This window comes from Lynx canadensis, chromosome D3 (genome assembly GCF_007474595.2).
Source record: "Lynx canadensis isolate LIC74 chromosome D3, mLynCan4.pri.v2, whole genome shotgun sequence".
NCBI lineage: Eukaryota > Metazoa > Chordata > Mammalia > Carnivora > Felidae > Lynx > Lynx canadensis.
The window spans coordinates 37,145,492-37,165,126 of NC_044314.2; the positions used below are offsets into that span (position 1 = coordinate 37,145,492).

The 19,635-nt window shown below is 38.8% G+C and overlaps 1 protein-coding gene across 3 annotated transcripts in view; it reads right to left on the reverse strand.

Moving 5' to 3' along the window:
* ELP2 (elongator acetyltransferase complex subunit 2) overlaps positions 1-19,635 on the reverse strand; it is a 45,819-nt gene continuing 26,184 nt past the window's right edge. For 2 of the 3 annotated variants that reach the window (XM_030336077.2, XM_030336079.1), the window contains 8 exons: positions 19,259-19,354; positions 19,057-19,114; positions 18,272-18,344; positions 10,655-10,847; positions 9,114-9,235; positions 6,547-6,680; positions 5,425-5,538; positions 1-1,312 (listed from right to left, as the gene is read on the reverse strand). In XM_030336077.2, coding sequence (XP_030191937.1) covers positions 1,156-1,312; positions 5,425-5,538; positions 6,547-6,680; positions 9,114-9,235; positions 10,655-10,847; positions 18,272-18,344; positions 19,057-19,114; positions 19,259-19,354 — 947 coding nt within the window. In that variant the 3' untranslated portion in view covers positions 1-1,155. The remainder of the gene's footprint in view (positions 1,313-5,424; positions 5,539-6,546; positions 6,681-9,113; positions 9,236-10,654; positions 10,848-18,271; positions 18,345-19,056; positions 19,115-19,258; positions 19,355-19,635) is intronic. The other variant, XM_030336080.1, reaches the window with a different exon arrangement.

The window sequence follows — 19,635 nt, forward strand, 5'->3', positions numbered from 1 at the left end:
TAAATTTTACCCGTTTCTTTTTATTTTTATTACGTAGCTACCAGAAAACTTTTAATTACTTATACAGCTCACATTATGCTTCTGTTGGGCTAGAGATAGTGGATAATGCTAGTCTAGAAATCTCCATTTAAACAAAGTATCGCCACTCCTTTGGAAGCGAAATATCATGTTAGATAATGGCAAACTCCAACCAAGAAAATCCCCACCTCCCTCTTTTCAGCATATTTATTACGTACGGCACTCATTTCACTGCCAATTTGCCAGATGACTCTAGGATCTCCTCCACTTTCGTGCCAGCCTTCGCAGTAGCGCTCTCCCGGGTTCAACCTCCCTCCACCCAACTGCCAAGCTCCCAAGCTCCCGACTGTCATGGCCCGCCTCCCAAACCTCAGCTGGCACACTCAACACTCTGTTTCTAGCATCTTCTTCCTCCCTCTGCTCCCACCACTCCTTCACCCTCGGGGACACCCTCTTTTTCTCATGACTCATGTATGTGACTTCACATCAATTCACAGGATCGCCACGGAACTCCACTTTTCAGCCCCTCCGTCTATCAGTGTGTCAGGATATTCTGCGTTAAGTCAAACTGTAAAACAATCTATGTACTTTTAAAGAATAAAAGAACTCACTGCAGTTCAAACTCACAACCACCTGCCAAATTCCTAGAATGGCTGGTGTGTACTGGAAGGAAGGGTCAAGACCACATAAAGTGTGATCCGTTTATGCACAAAAACTGTTAAAGCTGAATAATCTGAGTTTTGTCTCTTTTTATTTTCTATGTCCTCCCTTTGAAGAGGGTAATAAACAAGGCAATGTCCCAAAGACAAGCATATGAAAAGAAAAGGCCCCACACGTTAACACAAAATTAGGCAAATTCAGTCATGAAGAATGTGGTTCTTAATCTGGGACACAGAAATGCAGGTCTGGACCCCTGAAAGTGTGGGCAAGGTTCCAAGGGTGTGTGCATATACACATCTGTGACAAGAGTCTGCAGCTGTCATCACATTTCAAAGGGTCTGTGACCCAGTGAGTAGTACTACTGCTGTAGGACTTAAAAATGAAAATCAATGAAATTTTGAGGTAAAGAGAGTCATCTATTTACATGACAAATAGCTTAAGACACCAGTGCCTGTATGCCTATAGTTACTAAGTCCGTTACAGTGCACGTCTGTTAACTCTGTGTATCTTCACAGTATGATCTTCACCACAACTTGCGAAGTGTAACCACTCAGCACCTTCTGTTCCATTCTGTTCGGTTTTCCCATTACAATTCTTCCAGCATAATTTTTTGACAGCAAGTGTATGACTTTGGCTAAAACAAAGACAGAGAAATCATGAAATGAACGTATGCTGTGACTACAAAATATTTTACCTACATATTCACTTAATTACTATGCCCTTGCTATTGATGTTAACATAAATGGAAGTCAAAACCTGAACATCAAAATGTACAGTTTTTACAAAAAGCAGAGTCAGACCTACAAATACAGAGAACAAACTGATGGTTGTCAGAGGGCTGTGGGGTGGAGGGTTGGCCAGAATGGATGAAGGGGAGAGGGAGATATGGGATTCCAGGTATAGAATGAGTAAGTCACAGGAATAAAAGGCACAGTGTAAGGAATACAGTCAAGAGTACAGTAATAGTGATATAAAAGGGCAGATGGCAGCTACACTTGTGGGGAACATAGAATAATGTATGAACTAAGTTGTACACCTGAAACTAAGGTAACGCTGTATGTCAACTATACTCAAATGAAAAAAATGGCAAAAAAGTTTTTAAAAATTAGAGGTTTTAAAATACCATCAACTAATAATTTTGCAATTTTATCCTAACCTTGAAAACATCTTACTCTATTTACTTAAAACTGTCAGACTAAATATCTTACTTAATGAAAAAGGACACCACCAGCGAGATACAGACAATGAATTTCTGTTGAATTTTCTTTCGATGATCAGTGGAATTCACGAAATGGCTATTAAAATCAGTCTTTCAGGTAACATTACTAAATGGGTTTCTTTTTTAAAGAATTCTAACTTGGGGCGCCTGGGTGGCTCAGTCGGTTAAGCGGCCGACTTCGGCTCAGGTCATGATCTCGCAGTCCGTGAGTTTGAGCCCCACGTCGGGCTCTGTGCTGACAGCTCGGAGCCTGGAGCCTGTTTCAGATTCTGTGTCTCCCTCTCTCTGACCCTCCCCTGTTCATACTCTGTCTTTCCCTATCTCAAAAAAAAAAATAAAATGTTAAAAAAAAAAAAAAAAAAGAAAAAAAAGAATTCTAACTTTGCAACATATTCCAGATTATTTTATTCCCTTGACATCCCTCTGACATAGAAGAGACTCTTACTCACATGTTCACTGCTGGGTAAGGAAAGATAATGAAAGATTTAATAAACTGCCCAATGAAACAACCCTGGACTCCAACGTGACCTCTAACTGCATGACCTTGGGCAACACACTCCTGTTAATGCCCCCTCAACCCCATGGCCTAGAATGCCACCATAGGTTATTAATAAATCCCTAGGAGAATAGAACACCCTCTACAAATTCAATCTGCAAATCAGACCTCTGAACCAAGGAAGAATAAAGTAAAAAACCTAAATAGGTTTTAAGGCAGTCAACCCTGAAAACAATACCAGAGCACACAATTATACTTTCAGCTGTTGAGAGCCCACGCGTCACCAGATGCGCTCTCGGTAGGAATGAAACACAACCTTGAGGTAAAGAAACGCGTTTTAAAAATCAGCATACCACAGCCTACACAACCACACGACTGTGAGGACCTGCAAGTGGCCACCCTGGAGGTTACACACGGCTCGACAGGGCTGTCGTCCAGTAGCCCTTCCTGAACGTCTTCTCAAGGCAATGCTCCCATTCTCTGCAGGCTAGGACTTGAGCACTACCCTCAACGCTACTGACCCTTCTGCGAGTTTGAATCTCATTACCGGAGGCAGTCAAGAGTCCTCTGGAGATGAGCTTCACAAATAAAATCAATGCCAAACTTAAAAAAAAAAAGGGACCAAACGAGTACAACTATAAAAAGGTATTAGAATTGGTTTTCTTGCATCGTAGTGAGCTGCTTCCGAACACAATTCCTAAAGAGAAGTTCCAGAAATATTTTAAGTGACACAAACATCACTGGAAGCTCATTATTGATACTATTAAAGATTTCTCATTTCATCAGAGGAATGGTGGAAGTACTGACACATTACTGAAACAAGTATATATAATACAGTTGACCCTTACACAACACAGGTTTGAACTGCACAGGTCCACTTATACACGGATTTGTTTCAATTCACATAGCACAGTCTCATAAATGTATTTTCTCCTATGATTTCTTAATATTTTCTTTTCCCTAGGTTACTTTATTGTAAGAATACACTACCTAATACATATATCATACAAAATATGGGTCAATCCGTTGTTCATCACTAGGGCTTCCAATCAACAGTAGGCCATTAGTAATTAGCTTCTGTGGAGTTGAAAGGTACACACTTCTAACTCCCATGTTGTTCAAGGACCGACTGTATACTGCTTCCCAGGGGAGCTACTTTGAGGAACAGTACTTATTTAGCTATACAAGCTTTAAGAATTTCTTTTTTTTGGGGTAATATTCTTTAAATCTAGCACGTTAATAGGAGCAAGCACCATAGGCAGGGCAGGGTGAAAGGAAGGAAAACAGAAGGGAGGGGAGTCCAGGAAGAGAGAAAATTTCAAATGACTGGAAAATGAAATTTCAAATGAATACTTCACTGACGTATTCCCTTCTTCGGTAAGCAACAGCATGAACCATTTCAACTGCTAAACCCAGCATCAGAGAGGTGGGAAAGAAGCCAAAAGGGCAGCAGGAATAAAGAGAAATCACATTTTAACAAATGCAATTATTATGAGCACTAACATACTTTGCTAACAAGGAGACAAACTCCCCTGGATGAAATATCACATAAAAGACGTGTGGCTCACAGGTCTTTCTCCATCAAGCCCATCACTTTCATCATGACACTGTCATTTGGAATTGTATTTGAAATTCTATTTTGATATGAAGGTTGAAGGATCCTTAAAAAAAATCTGACAGAATGGGGTTACTGACTTTTTGATAATTTAGACATTGTTAAAGCATAAAATGGATTAAAATTAGGTTAAAAAATGATCCTGCTGTCTAGGTGGGTGAGGGTGGGGAGAAGGGTGTAAATGACAGGTGCTCTAAGACAGCAGGAGGCAACGGCCTGTGCCCAGGGAGCACTTACCGGGCTTAAAATCAGTCATGTGGCTTTGAGGGGCGCTTGAGTTTGCTCCCCATCATGGGATCTGAGCTGACATGTTCAAACAAGATGAGGCTACCAAAACACAATCTACAACATTTCAAAACATCACCAACATTTTTAATCCAGTTTTATTAAAAATCTACCGTAGTCACATTCTAGACCATTTCATTATGAAAATCACTTTCATCTCAAATGTGTTGTGTATAAAGGCAATAGTACGCAGCAAGCAACCGGCTGAAGCAAACTTTTTTTTTTTTTTAATTTTTTTTTTTTTTAACGTTTATTTATTTTTGAGACAGAGAGAGACAGAGCATGAACGGGGGAGGGGCAGAGAGAGAGGGAGACACAGAATCGGAAACAGGCTCCAGGCTCTGAGCCATCAGCCCAGAGCCCGACGCGGGGCTCGAACTCACGGACCGCGAGATCGTGACCTGGCCGAAGTCGGACGCTTAACCGACTGCGCCACCCAGGCGCCCCTGAAGCAAACTTTTAAAAACCAAGTGCAACACAGCAGCAAGCATCAATCTCAAGAGGCTACCACAGAACACAGAAGTATCACTTAGTGGGAAGCACCTTAATCGAGATCTGTGTTCCTCTCCATGTGAATGTGGCATCAATTCGCCACGGAAGACAAATACTACATGATCTCACTTATACATGGAATCTTTAAAAAAACAAACAAAAACAAACTCATGGAAGAAGAGATCAGATTTATGGTTACCAGATGCAGACGGTGGGGAGAGGGGGAATCAGAGGAAGGTGGTCAAAAGGTACAAACCGCCGACAGTAAGACAAGTAAGTACGAGGGACGCAATGTACACATGACGACTACAAAGAATGCTGCTGGATGATGCAGAGGGAAGTTGTTTGGAGAGTGAATCCTAAGGGTTCTCATCACAAGGAGAGATTTTTTTCTCTTTATTCTTCTTTCTCTTCTTTTTACTGTAGCTACACAAGCAGATGGATGTAAGTTGAAGCTATACTCATTTCACGGTGTATGTAAATCTTGCTGTACCCCTTAAACATGCACAGTGACGTATGTCGATTACTTCTCAATAAAACTGGGAAAAAACTGCCACTAAATGCTTTATAACAAATATAATTACAATTTGTATAATTATAACAAAATCTAATCTTATGGAAGCAAAAATAGTAAAATACCTTTGACTTGTTTCTACACAGTGAGTCCAGTCATTTATTTCTGGAACTTGATCAGTTTTTTTCCAAGTGTATAAACAAATCTTTCCGCACTCTAATCCTACTGCAACAACGTATCTATTTTTAAGGGAGGAGAAGACAGTGATTAATTAGCATGAATTTCTGTTATCTCCATTATCACTCTAAAGTATTTCTTTACAGTGCTCCCAACTATCCATGGGGGCACCTGGGTGGCTCAGTCGCTTGAGTGTCTGACTCTTGGTTTCAGCTTAGGTCATGATCTCGTGGTTCGGGAGTTCAAGTCCCGCATCGGACTCTATGCTGACAGTGCGGAACCTGCTTAGAATTCTCTCTCTCTGCACTTACCTGTCTGCCTTCTCTCTCTCTCTCTCTCTCTCTCTCTTTCTCTCTCTCTCTCAAATAAACTTTAAAAATCAAATGGCTGTTGTTTTTTTTAATGTTTACTTATTTTGAGAGAGACAGAAAGCACGTGTGTGCACATGCATGCATGGGGGAGGGGGAGAGAGAGAGAGGGAGAGAAAACCCCAAGTAGTCTCCACGCTGTCAGCACCAAGTCCGACACGGGACTCCATGCGAGGCTCGATCCCAAGAACTGTGAGATCATGACCTGACCTGAAATCAGGCATCAGAAGCTGGACCGACTAAGCCATCCAGGCACCCTCAAAAGGCTCTACTGAAAAGCACCAGCCCATGAGACCAGGCACTGCTCTGTTACGTCCTCATGGAGCCTCCTCTCTACCGAGGGTGCACCAAGTCCTCCCCTGTCCTCTGCTAGCAAAGCCCACAAGCCAGTGTTGCCCTGGCTGGCTGCAGGGACCCTTGTTCTACTGCGGATGCCGTTACTGAGAAAGCACCAGGTTCTAAATTTGGTGAAATACGATCCTCTGAGCCACACTCCCAATCCCCGTTTTCCCCACTCCGAGTATGATCAAGTTCTATCAATTTAACAATTCTTATGAGAAACATAAGCATTATGAAAAAAAAAATAGCAACTTGGAAGCTAAGAGAAATAACAAATAACAAATTAAAGTATAGAGGGCTACATCTTAAGAAACCAAGTGGTTGTAGCAAAAACTTAAAACAAAGCCCCGCTCAGAGACTGACCGTTGGGCACAGTTAAGCACGGGGCAGACACTGACGGCTGTCACTGCTCCCCCCACATCCAGGACAGAGGAGCAGGGGCCAATGTTGTGCTCGACGGAGTCATCACTGGAGTCACACTCACCCCAGACAACCACCTAACACAGAGAGATCAAATTCTGTGAAGACTTCTCTTTGCAAGACTTCCAGCAATGCATTAGAGTATCAACGGCACAGATAAATGCAAAATATTCACTCTAGCATTTAAAAAAATGCCTCGTTTACATTTGTGGATTACGTTCTAGATTTCAAAGTATTTCAAGCATCAGAGAAAAGCCAGACGACTTGTGTAGTAGACACAAGTCTCTGAGTCCTCAACTACCTAACTGTGCCGGTCCAAAGATGGACTCTCCCTGCCCAGAGACCAGAGATTGTCTAGCATGCACTTTTATGCTCAGGAAACCAGTTCTGATCCAGGGAGAGTCAGATCCTTGGAGAGGTCAGATCCTCTCCAAGAAGCTACCACACAGCGTATGGGGACCGATCAAGTCCTGGATTTTCCTCTACACCACCACTGGCACTAAGGGAACAACTCAGCAGTCACGAGGACCTAACCTTCAGGATACCCTGCATAAGAAAGGAAGCTTCCCTGGAAGCTCACACTTCCGGGGGGTGGGACTGGTCACAAAGAATAGAGAGGGAAGGGAAGGGAAGGGAAGTGGACAAGAGCTATAAAATGCAAGACCAAAGCAAGATTCCAAGCAGAAGGCTCTGTCCAAGTACACAGAAGTACACTTCTGAGAATGTGTGGTGGTGATGCTCTCTGTCCACTTCAGCTTAGAGGCACAGGTGGACCATCTGCTACTGGGGGGGGGGGGGGGGGGGGGGGGGGGGGGGGGCTGTGGAGGGCAGCAGCAGTCCTGCTTCCTCAGCGGTGAGCACAGCACAGGCACATAAATGCCAGGGAAGAAATGAACAAGCAAATGAATGCAAGTGAAAGTCTAACAGAAACAGGTTTAGAGGCTGACATTTCCGTGTTTGCAGGTCCATGCTAGCCCCCTGCTTCAGTGATTTGTACCATCACGACAACTGGAGGGGGCAAGGGGAGGAAAGGAAATGCTCAATTGCCTCGCCGTCTCTGGTCTGCAGGCACTACAGAAAGAGAGGACATTTTATTTTATTTTTTTTTTTTAACGTTTATTTATTTTTAAGAGAAAAAGAGTGCGTGAGTGAGGGAAGAGCAGAGAGAGAAGGAGACACAGAATCCAAAGCAGGCTCCAGGCTCTGAGCTGTCAAGCACAGAGCCCGACACGGGGCTCAAACTCACAAACCCAACTGCCAAAGTTGGATGCTTAACCAACTGAGCCCCCCAGGCACCCCAAGGAGAGGACCTTTTATTTTTATTTTTATATATTTTTTAAACGTTTATTTATTTTTGAGACAGAGAGACAGAGCATGAACAGGGGAGGGTCAGAGAAAGAGGGAGACACAGAATCTGAAACAGGCTCCGGGCTCTGAGCTGTAAGCACAGAGCCTGACGCAGGGCTCGAACTCACGGACCGTGAGATCATGACCTGAGCCAAAGACGGACGCTCAACCAACTGAGCCACCCAGGCGCCCCGGAAAGGACCTTTTAAATAAAGAGTGCGATGGGGCACCTGGGTGGCTCAGTCGGTTGGGTGTTCAACTCTTAGTTTCAGCTCAGGTCATGGTATCATGGTTTCTGAGTTCGAGCCTCACATCGGGCTCTGCACTGACAGTGTGGAGTCTGCTTGGGATTCTCTCTTTCTCTCTGCTCCTCCCACACACACACTCTCTCAGAATAAATAAATTAACTTTTTAAAAAAAAAAAGAAAAAGAAAAAGAAAAGAATGTGAGAACAGCAAAGACCAGAAGACAGGGTGAGGGCCATGGTCAAGAGTCTACTACTAGCTAACTTGTTTTATTTTTTTGAAGCTTGAGAAACACATACACACACACACACTGCTTCCTCCCATGAATGAAAGGCAATAATCATCTACTATAGAAACAAATCTTTAATTCAGCAACTATTTTCCTCCTTATGCCCATTCACCGCCTCCTGCTCTCCTTGTTAGTTTTGGACCATTTCATTTACTACTTCTCTCCCATTGGGGCCATTTGATGACCATCATGTGTCTGAAAGGCTTTCTTTTCATATTGGATATTTTGGAGATGGGTATTTGCAAAATTTAACAAGAAAGCCTTTTTATGCATGCATACAAAAAAAACACAGTATACATAGATTTTTAAAAATTTTTTTTTTTCAACGTTTATTTTATTTTTGGGAGAGAGACAGAGCATGAACAGGGGAGGGGCAGAGAGAGAGGGAGACACAGAATCGGAAACAGGCTCCAGGCTCTGAGCCATCAGCCCAGAGCCCGACGCGGGGCTCGAACTCACGGACCGCGAGATCGTGACCTGGCTGAAGTCGGACGCTTAACCGACTGCGCCACCCAGGCGCCCCATGATTTTTTAAAAATTGTATCAGGGTCAGGATTATGTGTTTTCTATCCGAACATACCTGTAATATTATTTCACATTTTAAAAAACATGACGTTAAAAAGAATTACCTTTTTGTCCCGACTCCCAGTGAAGAAATACATGCTATCAGGACTCCAATCACAAGACCAAATAATTCTACTGTGCACAGCAGTTATCTTGTTGGTGAAGGCAAAGAGGCTGAAAATTGGGTCTGAAAGAATCACCACACACACCACTCACAAGGCAGACAGAAATCTAGGTTTTTCTCTGTCAGAAATCTATGTTTATGTGCCATATACATCACATCCTGTAGTAACCAATTACACATGCTGACTTTTGCAACAGACCATGGCTCAGCGGCTGACCCTCATCAGAAGGCAATGGGCATATAGTTAGTTTCCTGGTAGGGAACACTTTTATATTACTAGTCACTCTCTAGTGACAGATGGCAACCATCTTCCAGGCACTTAACTGAAGGTTCAACTTATGCCCATGAAAGAAGCCTGAACAATTTAACTTTACTCAGGAAATAGCCCGATTTACATATATGGAAAAAAGATTAATGTACTCTTAAAAACAAAACAAAACAAAACAAAAAACAAATGAAAACCTTAAAAAATCTTTACCCTTGTAAGATTTAAATGTAAGGTAACTTCTAGTCCTTATATGGACTAAACCTAAAACACATTAATTACTTACAAAGAGGGAAGAGGAATGCATCTATTAATTCGTAATCCATAAAGACCCAACAGTTTATGGGTATATTTTTGGTATCACGCTAACTTTTTAAAATCACTAGTTGCAAAAGGAGTCAGTCTGTTCTAACATATAATGTTCAATATGTCAGTCTCTAAAGTACAAGAAACTAAAAGACTATGAATATCACAAGATAGATCTGCATGCAAGTTCTATCAATAGAAAAATTAAAACAGAAATTAAATAACACAAAGATATTTTAAATACTCTCTAAAGTTTACCCAAAGAAACCAGGGGAATACAAATACACCTTGCTCCAACAACACAATTTTTTTCCCTTTTGTTTTTAATTTATGCCAGGCTCAGGGCAGAACGCAGGTAGGTGTTAATATCTTGCCCACGGGCCACGGTATTCACAGATGGATACCGAAAATGCCCTTCCTAATTATCAAAGTGACAGGGGGAAGTAGGAAAGGGTAAAAATAATGTCCTTTTAGGTTTCATAATTTAATTGTGTCTTCATTAATCCTGTACCATAAAATCCTAGCTCAAAATATACTATCCATTTGGTTTTACACTGGCATTCTGTAACCATCCACAAAATCTGTTTTTATAGCTTATATTTTTATATGTATATATGTTTTGTATTTTATATTTTTATATTTTGTATTTTTATGTTTAACTGAGATGTCTGAACACATGCCATCCCAACTAGATAATCACAAGAAGTCAACTCAAAGATCGTCTGCATTTAAATCTTACAAGGAAGGTCAAGTCTTCCTCACTTATAACACAACTTTGAAAGGTTTCATAACAGAGACTCTGTCCTTCACCCTGTTATTATTTCTATTCCTCTTCACCTAGTAGCTACTCAAGGGAGATAAAACGCTCACAAGTGTTTCACTAATAATCTTCCAATCAGAAGCTACTTTACCTAATTCAGGTGAGACTGTGTCCTGCCTTTTCCACAGTGACCAAGTTCGATCTCTGGAAACAGCTAGTAAGAACCTGTCGTTAGGTGAGAAGGCCATCTGTGTGACAGTCAAACTGTGGAAAACTAAATTCTGCACCTGTTTCCAAGAGGTAGTGTTCCAAAGAATGATAGCTGCATGCTCTTTCTTAGCTGCCTGTAGATAGAGATGAAACAATCAAGCAATTTAAGTTAAAATGAACAGAAAAAAACACATTTAAAAAACAGTATACTGTTTCTATGGGTATATTTTATGTATATGTATAAATGGAAAAAAAAAATTCTGAGGAGATACATACTACGAGCCAGTGTAACCTTGGGAAAAGGAAGACTGGGACTAAGATAGGTGACTCATCAGAGACTGGCATTGTCATCACAGAGTTTCAACATTTTACAAGAAGCATATATTTGCGTATTAATTGTATAGTTAATAGTTTAGAGACTTTCACTTCTGGTCAACATGATGGAGTAACAGGGACGAACGAGACTGCACTGGTGTGACAGAACTAAAAAACTAGACTTAACACCCGAAAATAACAACACTCCAAAATATGAGATATCTGGCAACAAAGAACACTGATCTCTGAGAGACAAAATGAAACTCAGAGTAGAAAAGCTAAAAGAAAAAGAAAAGACCATCACTAAACTCTAAGACAATTTTAAGCAGCAACATATAGGTATAACTAGAGTCTCCAAAAAGGATGAAAAGAAAAAATACTGAAAAAGATAATGGCTGACAAATTTTGAAATTTGATAGAAACAATGAACCTACAGATCCAAGAGGTTCCAGAAAAACCCAAGCACAGAAAACATGAAGAAAATTATACCAACAATAAGCAAATTGTTTAAAATCAGCCATAAAAAAAAATGCAGTTGGAGGGGAAAAAAACCCATCACTAAGACACAAAAAAATTATAGCAGACTCCAATCAGAGCAATACAAGTCAAAAAAAAAAAAAAAAAGAAAAAGAAAAACAGAGCTACATCTTTAATGTACTGAAAGGAAAACCAACATTTTTTTTACCCACTATAAAAATCATTCCAAAATGAAGGAGAAATAGGTTTTTGCAGACAGGCAGAAGCTCAAAAAAATTCACGACCAGCAGAAGAGCATTATAAGGAATGTTAAATGATATCCTCTAGGCAGAAGGACAATGGTATCTGCTGGAAATTTTTGTATTATTTAAATCTCTTCAAAAGAGAACAGACTACTCAAAGAAAAAATGACAATATATGGTGTTAATTCTATGAAGAAGTGAAACAATACCACAAAGGAAACAAAAGTATACTTCTGTAAAGTTCTTAAATCATACCTAAAATAGTGCAACATCACTTAAGGCCGATGTTGGCAAATTAAAAATGTATAGTATATCGGGGCGCCTGGGTGGCTTGGTCGGTTAAGCGTCCGACTTCGGCTCAGGTCATGATCTCACGGCCCATGAGTTCGAGCCCCGCGTCGGGCTCTGTGCTGACAGCTCAGAGCCTGCAGCCTGTTTTAGATTCTGTGTCTCCCTCTCTCTGACCCTCCCCCGTTCATGGTCTGTCTCTCTCTGTCTCAAAAATAAATAAACGTTGAAAAAAAAATTAAAAAAAAACTATAGTATAACATGAAAGACAATCAGTAAAATAACATAACAGTTATATGTACTAACCAAACTAATGAAATAAAACGGACTCATAAAAAGTAATCAATTAATCCAAAATAAGTAAAACAGAACAGAGAAAGGATGGATCAAATAGAAAATAAATAGCAAGATGACAGATTTAAATCCAAGCATGTTATTATGTTACATGTAAATGGTCTAACAAATGCCCCTATTAAAATGGAAGATTATTGGGGCCTGGATGGCTCAGTTGGTTAAGCGGCAGACTCTTCGTTTTAGCTCAGGTCATGATCTTGTGGTTGGTGAGTTCAAGCCCCACATTGGGCTCTGTGCTGAGGGCATGAAGCCTGCTTGGGATTCTCTCTACCTCTCTCTCTCTGCCCCTGACCCTATTGTGCTCTCTCTCAAAAATAATAAACACACACACACAAAAAAAAGGAAAATTATCAAGATGAGTGAAAAAGCAAGACCTAACTGTAGGCTGCCCTTAAGAAGGCCACTTGAAAATAAAAGGAAACAAGTAGCTTAAGAGCACAATGATGGAAAAAGATATTTAACTCAAGCACTTCTCAAAAGAAAGTTGGAGTGGCTATTTTAACATTGGACAACATAGATTTGAGAGCACAAAATATTACCAAAAAGAAAGAGAATAATTCCATAATGATAAACTAGTCAACTAATCAAGCGAATATAACAATCATTAATGTTTTAACAGGACAGCTTCAAAATATATAAAAACTGAAATACAAAGATTAAAAGATAAGCCCACAATTATAGTCAGAGATTTCAAAATGCTACTCTCAATAAAACTGAAAGGATAAAGACTTGCACAATACTATCAACCAATCTGACATAATTCATATTTTCAGAACACCCCACCCAACAGAAACAGAATCCACATTCTTTTCATGTGAACATGGAAATTTACCAAGATTAAATTTCAAAGGATTCAAATCATACTATGTTCTCTGACCACAATGAAATTAAATTAGAAATCAATAGTAAAAAGATATCTGGAAAATAGTATATGGACACTAAATAATAAATTTCAAAATAACCTATAGGTAAAAGACAAAAATCAAAGGGAATTTTAAAAATATTTTTAGTTAAGTGTAAATGAAAACAACATATCAAAATTTATGGAATATCTCAAAAATAATACTTAGAAATTTATAGCACTCAACATCCATATTAAAAAGAGAGATTTATAATCAATAGCCTCAGCTTTAACCTTATGAAACTAGCGACAGAAGAGGAAATGAAATCTAAGTAAAAGAAAAAAAAACAGCAAAAATCAATGAAATAGAAACAAGAAAAACAGCAGAGGAAAATCAACAAAACCAAAAGTAGAATTATTTGAAAATATCAAAATATCATTAGTTTCCTTATCAATTCTCAGAATGCTCCCCCCACAAAAAGAAAAAAGAGGGTGTGAGAGAGAAAATACAAATTGCTAATAGCAGAATAAGAAAGGTAGTATCACCAGAGATTCTTTAGATATTAAAAGTATCCTAAGAGAATATTATGAGTAACTTTATGACAACAAATTTGACAATTCAGGTAAAAAGGACAAATTTTCTGAAAGATACAAACTACCAAAATACACTCAAGAAAAACTAGATAACCTAAATAGTCCTATATCTACTGAAGATATTATATTTGTAGTTAAAACCTTCCCACAAAGAAAACTCCAGCATCAGTTGGCTTACTGAGGAATTCTCTCAAACATCTGAAAAAGAAATAATCAGGGTGCCTGGGTAGCTCAGTCATTAAGCATCCAAATTTGGCTTTGGTTCTCATGGTTTGTGGGTTCAAGCCCCACGTTGGGCTCTGTGCTGACAGCTCAGAGCCTGGAGCCTGCTTCAGATTCTGTCTCCCTGTCTCTCTGCCCTTCCCCTGTTCACGCTCTGTCTCTCAAAAAATAAACGTCACAAATTCTACACAAACTGTTCCAGAAAACTGCAGGAGAAATATTTCTAAGAGGCTAGCATTACCTTGAAACCAAAACCAGATGAAGCCATTGTAAAGAAAGAAAACTATACACAATATCCTTCATGTACTATACATAAAAGTTTTTAAACAAAAATTTAGTAAAATAAGCCCAACACTATATAAGAAGATAATGTATCACAAACAGATGGGGTTTGGTTCCAGGAATGCAATTTTGGTTTATTATTTGAAAAAACAATCAATGTAATTCACCATGTTAATTAACTAAAGAGGGAAAACCATATAATCATGTCAACAGATGAAGAAAAAATATTCAACAAAATCTATCATCCATTCCTGATAAAAACACTCTCTCAACTAGAAATTGTAGGCAACCTGATAAAGAAGAATCACAAAATCCATAATGGACATAGGGATAATCCATCATGGGCAAAGAAGCAATGTTTTGTTCCTTAGGTAAGGAATAAGGCCAAGGATTTCTGCTATCACCATTGGTATCCAACATTAAGACATCCTTATAGGAAAGGAAGAAATAAAACTTTTTATTCATAGGCAACATAAGCATTCATATGGAAAATGCTACAGTATCTACAATAAAGCTACAAGAACTAATAATTAAGTTTAGGAAACTCACAGAATATAAGATTAATAAACAAAAAGCAACTGTATTTCCATGTGTAAATAATGAACAGACATAAAATATACAAATTAAGGGTAAATCTGATAAAATATGTGTAAGATCAGACACTGAAAATTACAAAACAGTCCTAATAATATTAAGATGTTAACACTGGGGAAAACTGGGTGAGAGGTTTTCTATTATCTTTGCAACTTTTTGTTAAATCTAGAATTACTCTAAAATAAAAGGTTTACTAAAATAAAATAAAAAACTTAAAAAATAAAATAAAATGAATTAAAATAAGATAAAATCTTTATTAAAAAGAAAAGTTCATTCCTGGGGCATCTGGGTGGCTTAGTTAAGCGTCCAACTTTGGCTCAGGTCATGATCTCATGGTTTGGGAGTTCAAGTACCACATCGGGATCTGTGCTGACAGCTCAGAGCCTGAACCTGCTTCAGATTGTGTCTCCCTCTCTCTCACCCCTCCTCTGCTTGCTCTGTCTCAAAAATAAATATTAAAAAAAAAAAATCATTCCTAAAAAACTAAACACCTAAATAAATGAAAGACATACTGTATTTGTGTGTCCAAAAACCCCCAATATTGTTAAAACGCTCCTCAAATTGAGCTATAGATTCAATGTAATCCCCAAACAATTCCAGTAAGTGTTTTTGTAGAAACTGTCAAGCTGATTCTAAAATTTATATAAAAAAGTGAAGAACCTAGAATAGCCAAAATAACTTTGAAGAGAATTGGAAGATAATTACTTCCTGGTTTTAAGACATATTACAAAAAGCTATACCTATTTAGAGAATGTAGTATTGGCATCAAGAATAAAAGATGAATGGAAAAAAACACAAGTCCAGAAACAGACTTACGCATATATGGACAAGTGATTTTTGACAAAGGTGCAAAAGGCAGTAAAGGGATAGTCTTTTCAACAAATATGGAACAATTGGATATCCACATGCAAGAAAACCAACTTTAACTTATATTCTAGGCCAAATGCAAAAATTAATTAGGTCTAAACATAAAACTTAAAATCTCTAAAACTCAGAGAACCAGATGTGCCCTAGAGTTAGACAAAGATTTCTTACTATACAAAAAGCACAACCCAATACAGAAAAAAATTGGTAAATTAAGCTTCACCAAAACATACAACGTCTGCTCTTTGAAAAACGGGAAATGAAGATAAGTCACTGGGAATAATTATCTAAATTGCATATATCTGATACTTGTATCCAGTGCATACAAAGAACATTTCCAAACTGAGTAATAAGCAAACAATCCAAGAAAGAAATGGGCAAAAGATCTGAACAGGTACTTCATCAATAAAAGATATAGAAAGAAAATTAGCACATGAAAAGATGCCCAATATCATTAGTCATTAGGAAAATGCCAATGACCACCACAATGAGATGTTACACACCAAACAGAATGGTTAAAAACACTGACCATACTAAGGGTCAGTGAGGGTGTGGAGCAACTGGAACTCGCACTGCTGGCAGGGCAGTAAAAAGGTTTAACTGTTTTGGAAAATAGTTTGGCAGTTTCTTAAAACTTTAAATATACACCTACCATATAATCTAGCAATTCTACTCGGAGGTACTTATTCAACTGAAACGAAAGCATATACCCAAATGAAGACATTATACAAATATTCACAACTGCTTTTATGGGTAAAAGCCAAAAAGTGGAAACAACTCAAATGTCCATTAATAAGTGAAGAGATCAACAAATTGTAATACATCTGTAGAAGGGAAAACTACTTAGCACTAAAAGAGAATGAACTGCATATTCCATTTATATAAATTTTAGAAAACACAAAGTACTCTACCATGACAAAAAGCAGATTAGTGGTTTCCTACGGATGGAGCAGGAGAAGGTAAGAAGGGGCAGGAAAGAGGACCTACCAAGGGGCAGAGGAAATTTCTGGGGTTGATGGCTATGTTCACTATCTTAATTGTGGTTATGATTTCACAGGTAGAAACCGTATGTCAAAATTTATCAAATTAGCCAGTTTCAACACACAACTTATAAGAAGCTAACAACATCTAAATAAAATTGTTTAAAATGTTAAGTTTCAAAGAAAGATGGATCTAATCATTTGCTTTACCAGTCAAAAACAAAATTGTGGCTGGCACCCTCCGTTCAAGAAACCAAGCCACCTTCAGGTTGGTGCCCAGAAGAACTAGGAAGTTTCCATGGATTATTTACCCTTCTACTGCGCAAGTGAGTTTAGACAAACCTTCAGATTTAAACTTTCCAAGCCACACTATCAACCACACTTCTTTTCTACTGTTTATTAAAATATAAAATACTTAGAAAAAGTATACAAATAACAAAAACCAAGTACACATTTGCTACAAGCAAGCCAAGTTGAAAAGGAAATAATCAATTACACATCACTGACAGCACCGAAAGCTAAAAACGAACTGGCTGCTCAGAAGCATAGCTATTCCTGCCACCAAGCTCTATTCTCCCCCCCAGGCCCCTGTAACAGAAGAAGTACTCTCCGTAGCACTCTCACAGACGGGACAACAGGCAAAGCAGCACAGTGATATTTCTTATGATGCCTCTCAATACAGGCTAGCGGCAAGAAGCTGCAGCAAAAGCAGGGACAGAGGGACCTGCCAGATAGGCAACTCACATCATCACGCTTGAAACAAGTAAATATACTTTAGACAATGTAGATAAAACTGGGGGGTCTCAAGACCTTTCAGACGATCCTCCATACATACTAGTTCACTGCACAGAACAGGGATAAATATGGACTAGGGAGTACGAGATTAGTCTCACAAGCAAACACTGAAAAGTACTACTCTGCAGTGCCCCATGCTAGTGAGCTGGCCACCACCCTGTCCCAACCCGGCACAGGCTGAGCGACCCCATGCACTTTGCTCAGTCCCAAGTCTGTTCCTAGAGAAACGGTCAAACAGAGCGCACTATGGATTTCATCTTCTCATTCCCCTGTGTCTCCAGGACTCCAATTATTCAAATGATTTATCACATTTTTAGGTCATTTAAAAATACCTAATTAAATAAATCAGGTGTAGATCAGGTCAAACCAAGTATTTAAGAACAAAAGTGTGTGGCAGAAACAGATTTAAAATGCAACTGCAAGCTTTTTATTTTGAGTAAGGTCTACCCCCTACTTGGGGCTTGAACTCATGACCCCGAGGATCAAGAGTGACACGCTTTATTTACCGAGGACGGAGCCAGCCAGGCGCTCCTCAACTTCAAGCTTTTGAAGGGACAGAAGGAAAAAGAGGTTGAGAAAACAAAACTCCAAAAAAGCAGGCCCCAGTGGCCTTTCACGTAGGGTTCTGCCTCCATCGCCACAACCTGCAGGTGCCTAAGGACTCATGTGATTCATGTGACCAAGTGGAATAAAAAAGTATAATCCCCTACCTTACATGCTGAGGCAAGCAGAGTCTTTGAATTGCTACAAGCAACACAAAATATTTCATAACCGTGTCCATATCTAAAATTTAAGAGAAAATTTAAGAGAAAATTTAAAATTTTTAAATTAAAAATTTTAATTTTAATTAAAAAATTAAATTTTTAAATTAAAAAGAGAAAATTTAAGAGAAAATATATGACCCCTGTATTAGTAAAAGTACCTACTCTCATGCTGCAAAGTTTTAAAACGTGAGAAGAACATCAATCTATCTAGCTAACAGGCAATTCTTTCAGGGGACAGTACATTTCTGTCGAGGCAAACATTTGGGGAAAAAACAGAGATACTGGGGAAAATGCCAGCTTCCTACAAGTGATACAAGTTACTCAAACAATTAGATTAAAATACAAGTTTTCACCCCTAGCTAGTGTATACAATACACAATATATCTGGGAAAGGTTTTGACAGAGAGCCACCAAAGGGGAAAAAACAAAAACAAAAAACAGAATAATAAATCTTAGAAGTCCTTTTAAGAAAGGAAAAGAAATACAATGTTAAAAATTAAGACCAATAAACAAATCTAGGAAATAGAATGCATAGTAATATAAAAATCTATGTGAAGTTTGATTCTTGCCTCTTGGAAAGGCCACTGAAGATTTTTAGATCGGCGGGGGGGGGGGGGGGGGGGGGGGATGTAGGTATGAAGAAAGCAAAGGAAAAAAGCAAGTTGTGTGGGAAAAAAAAATCACAAGTTATGACAGAATCAGATCAGAGAGCTTAGCACAGTTTAACTCACAGTTTTTGAACCTCAGGCCATAAAGTATTCTGCAGAAGATGACCCTCAGTGGGAGGTTCTACGATAAATGTATAGCACTGCAATTACTTTTTCTATTTTCACGCAAATAAGTGAATTCTATAGCACTTTTTTAGGTCAATAGTGATGGGTACCATACTATGTGTACTAATGACTATTAAACCACCTTTTTACCATTTCTTACCAGTAAGTATGGAAGGCTGAAAGGCCACTGGTTGATACTCAAAACCATTACTCGTTAATAGCTCCTCTTCATCAGAAGGCTGAGAAACTAGATCTCCTAGTTTAAAAGAAACACGTCAACATCATGTACACGGTATTTATACGTCCTATATACGTCCTAATATTAAGAGCATCAATTACAAAGTAGTGGAACTTCAAAGTACTCATTGTACTTCAAGATGTATCAATGCAATTCCAAATCCAAGGGTACTTCCAGTACTCCAGTATTTGCCAAATGTGTTCTTTGAAGCGCTAGTCAATTCCTTAACGATTTCTTCCTCTCTCTTTGACCTAACACTTCCCAAACTTTTAGAACAATCGGACACATTCTTCAGGCTA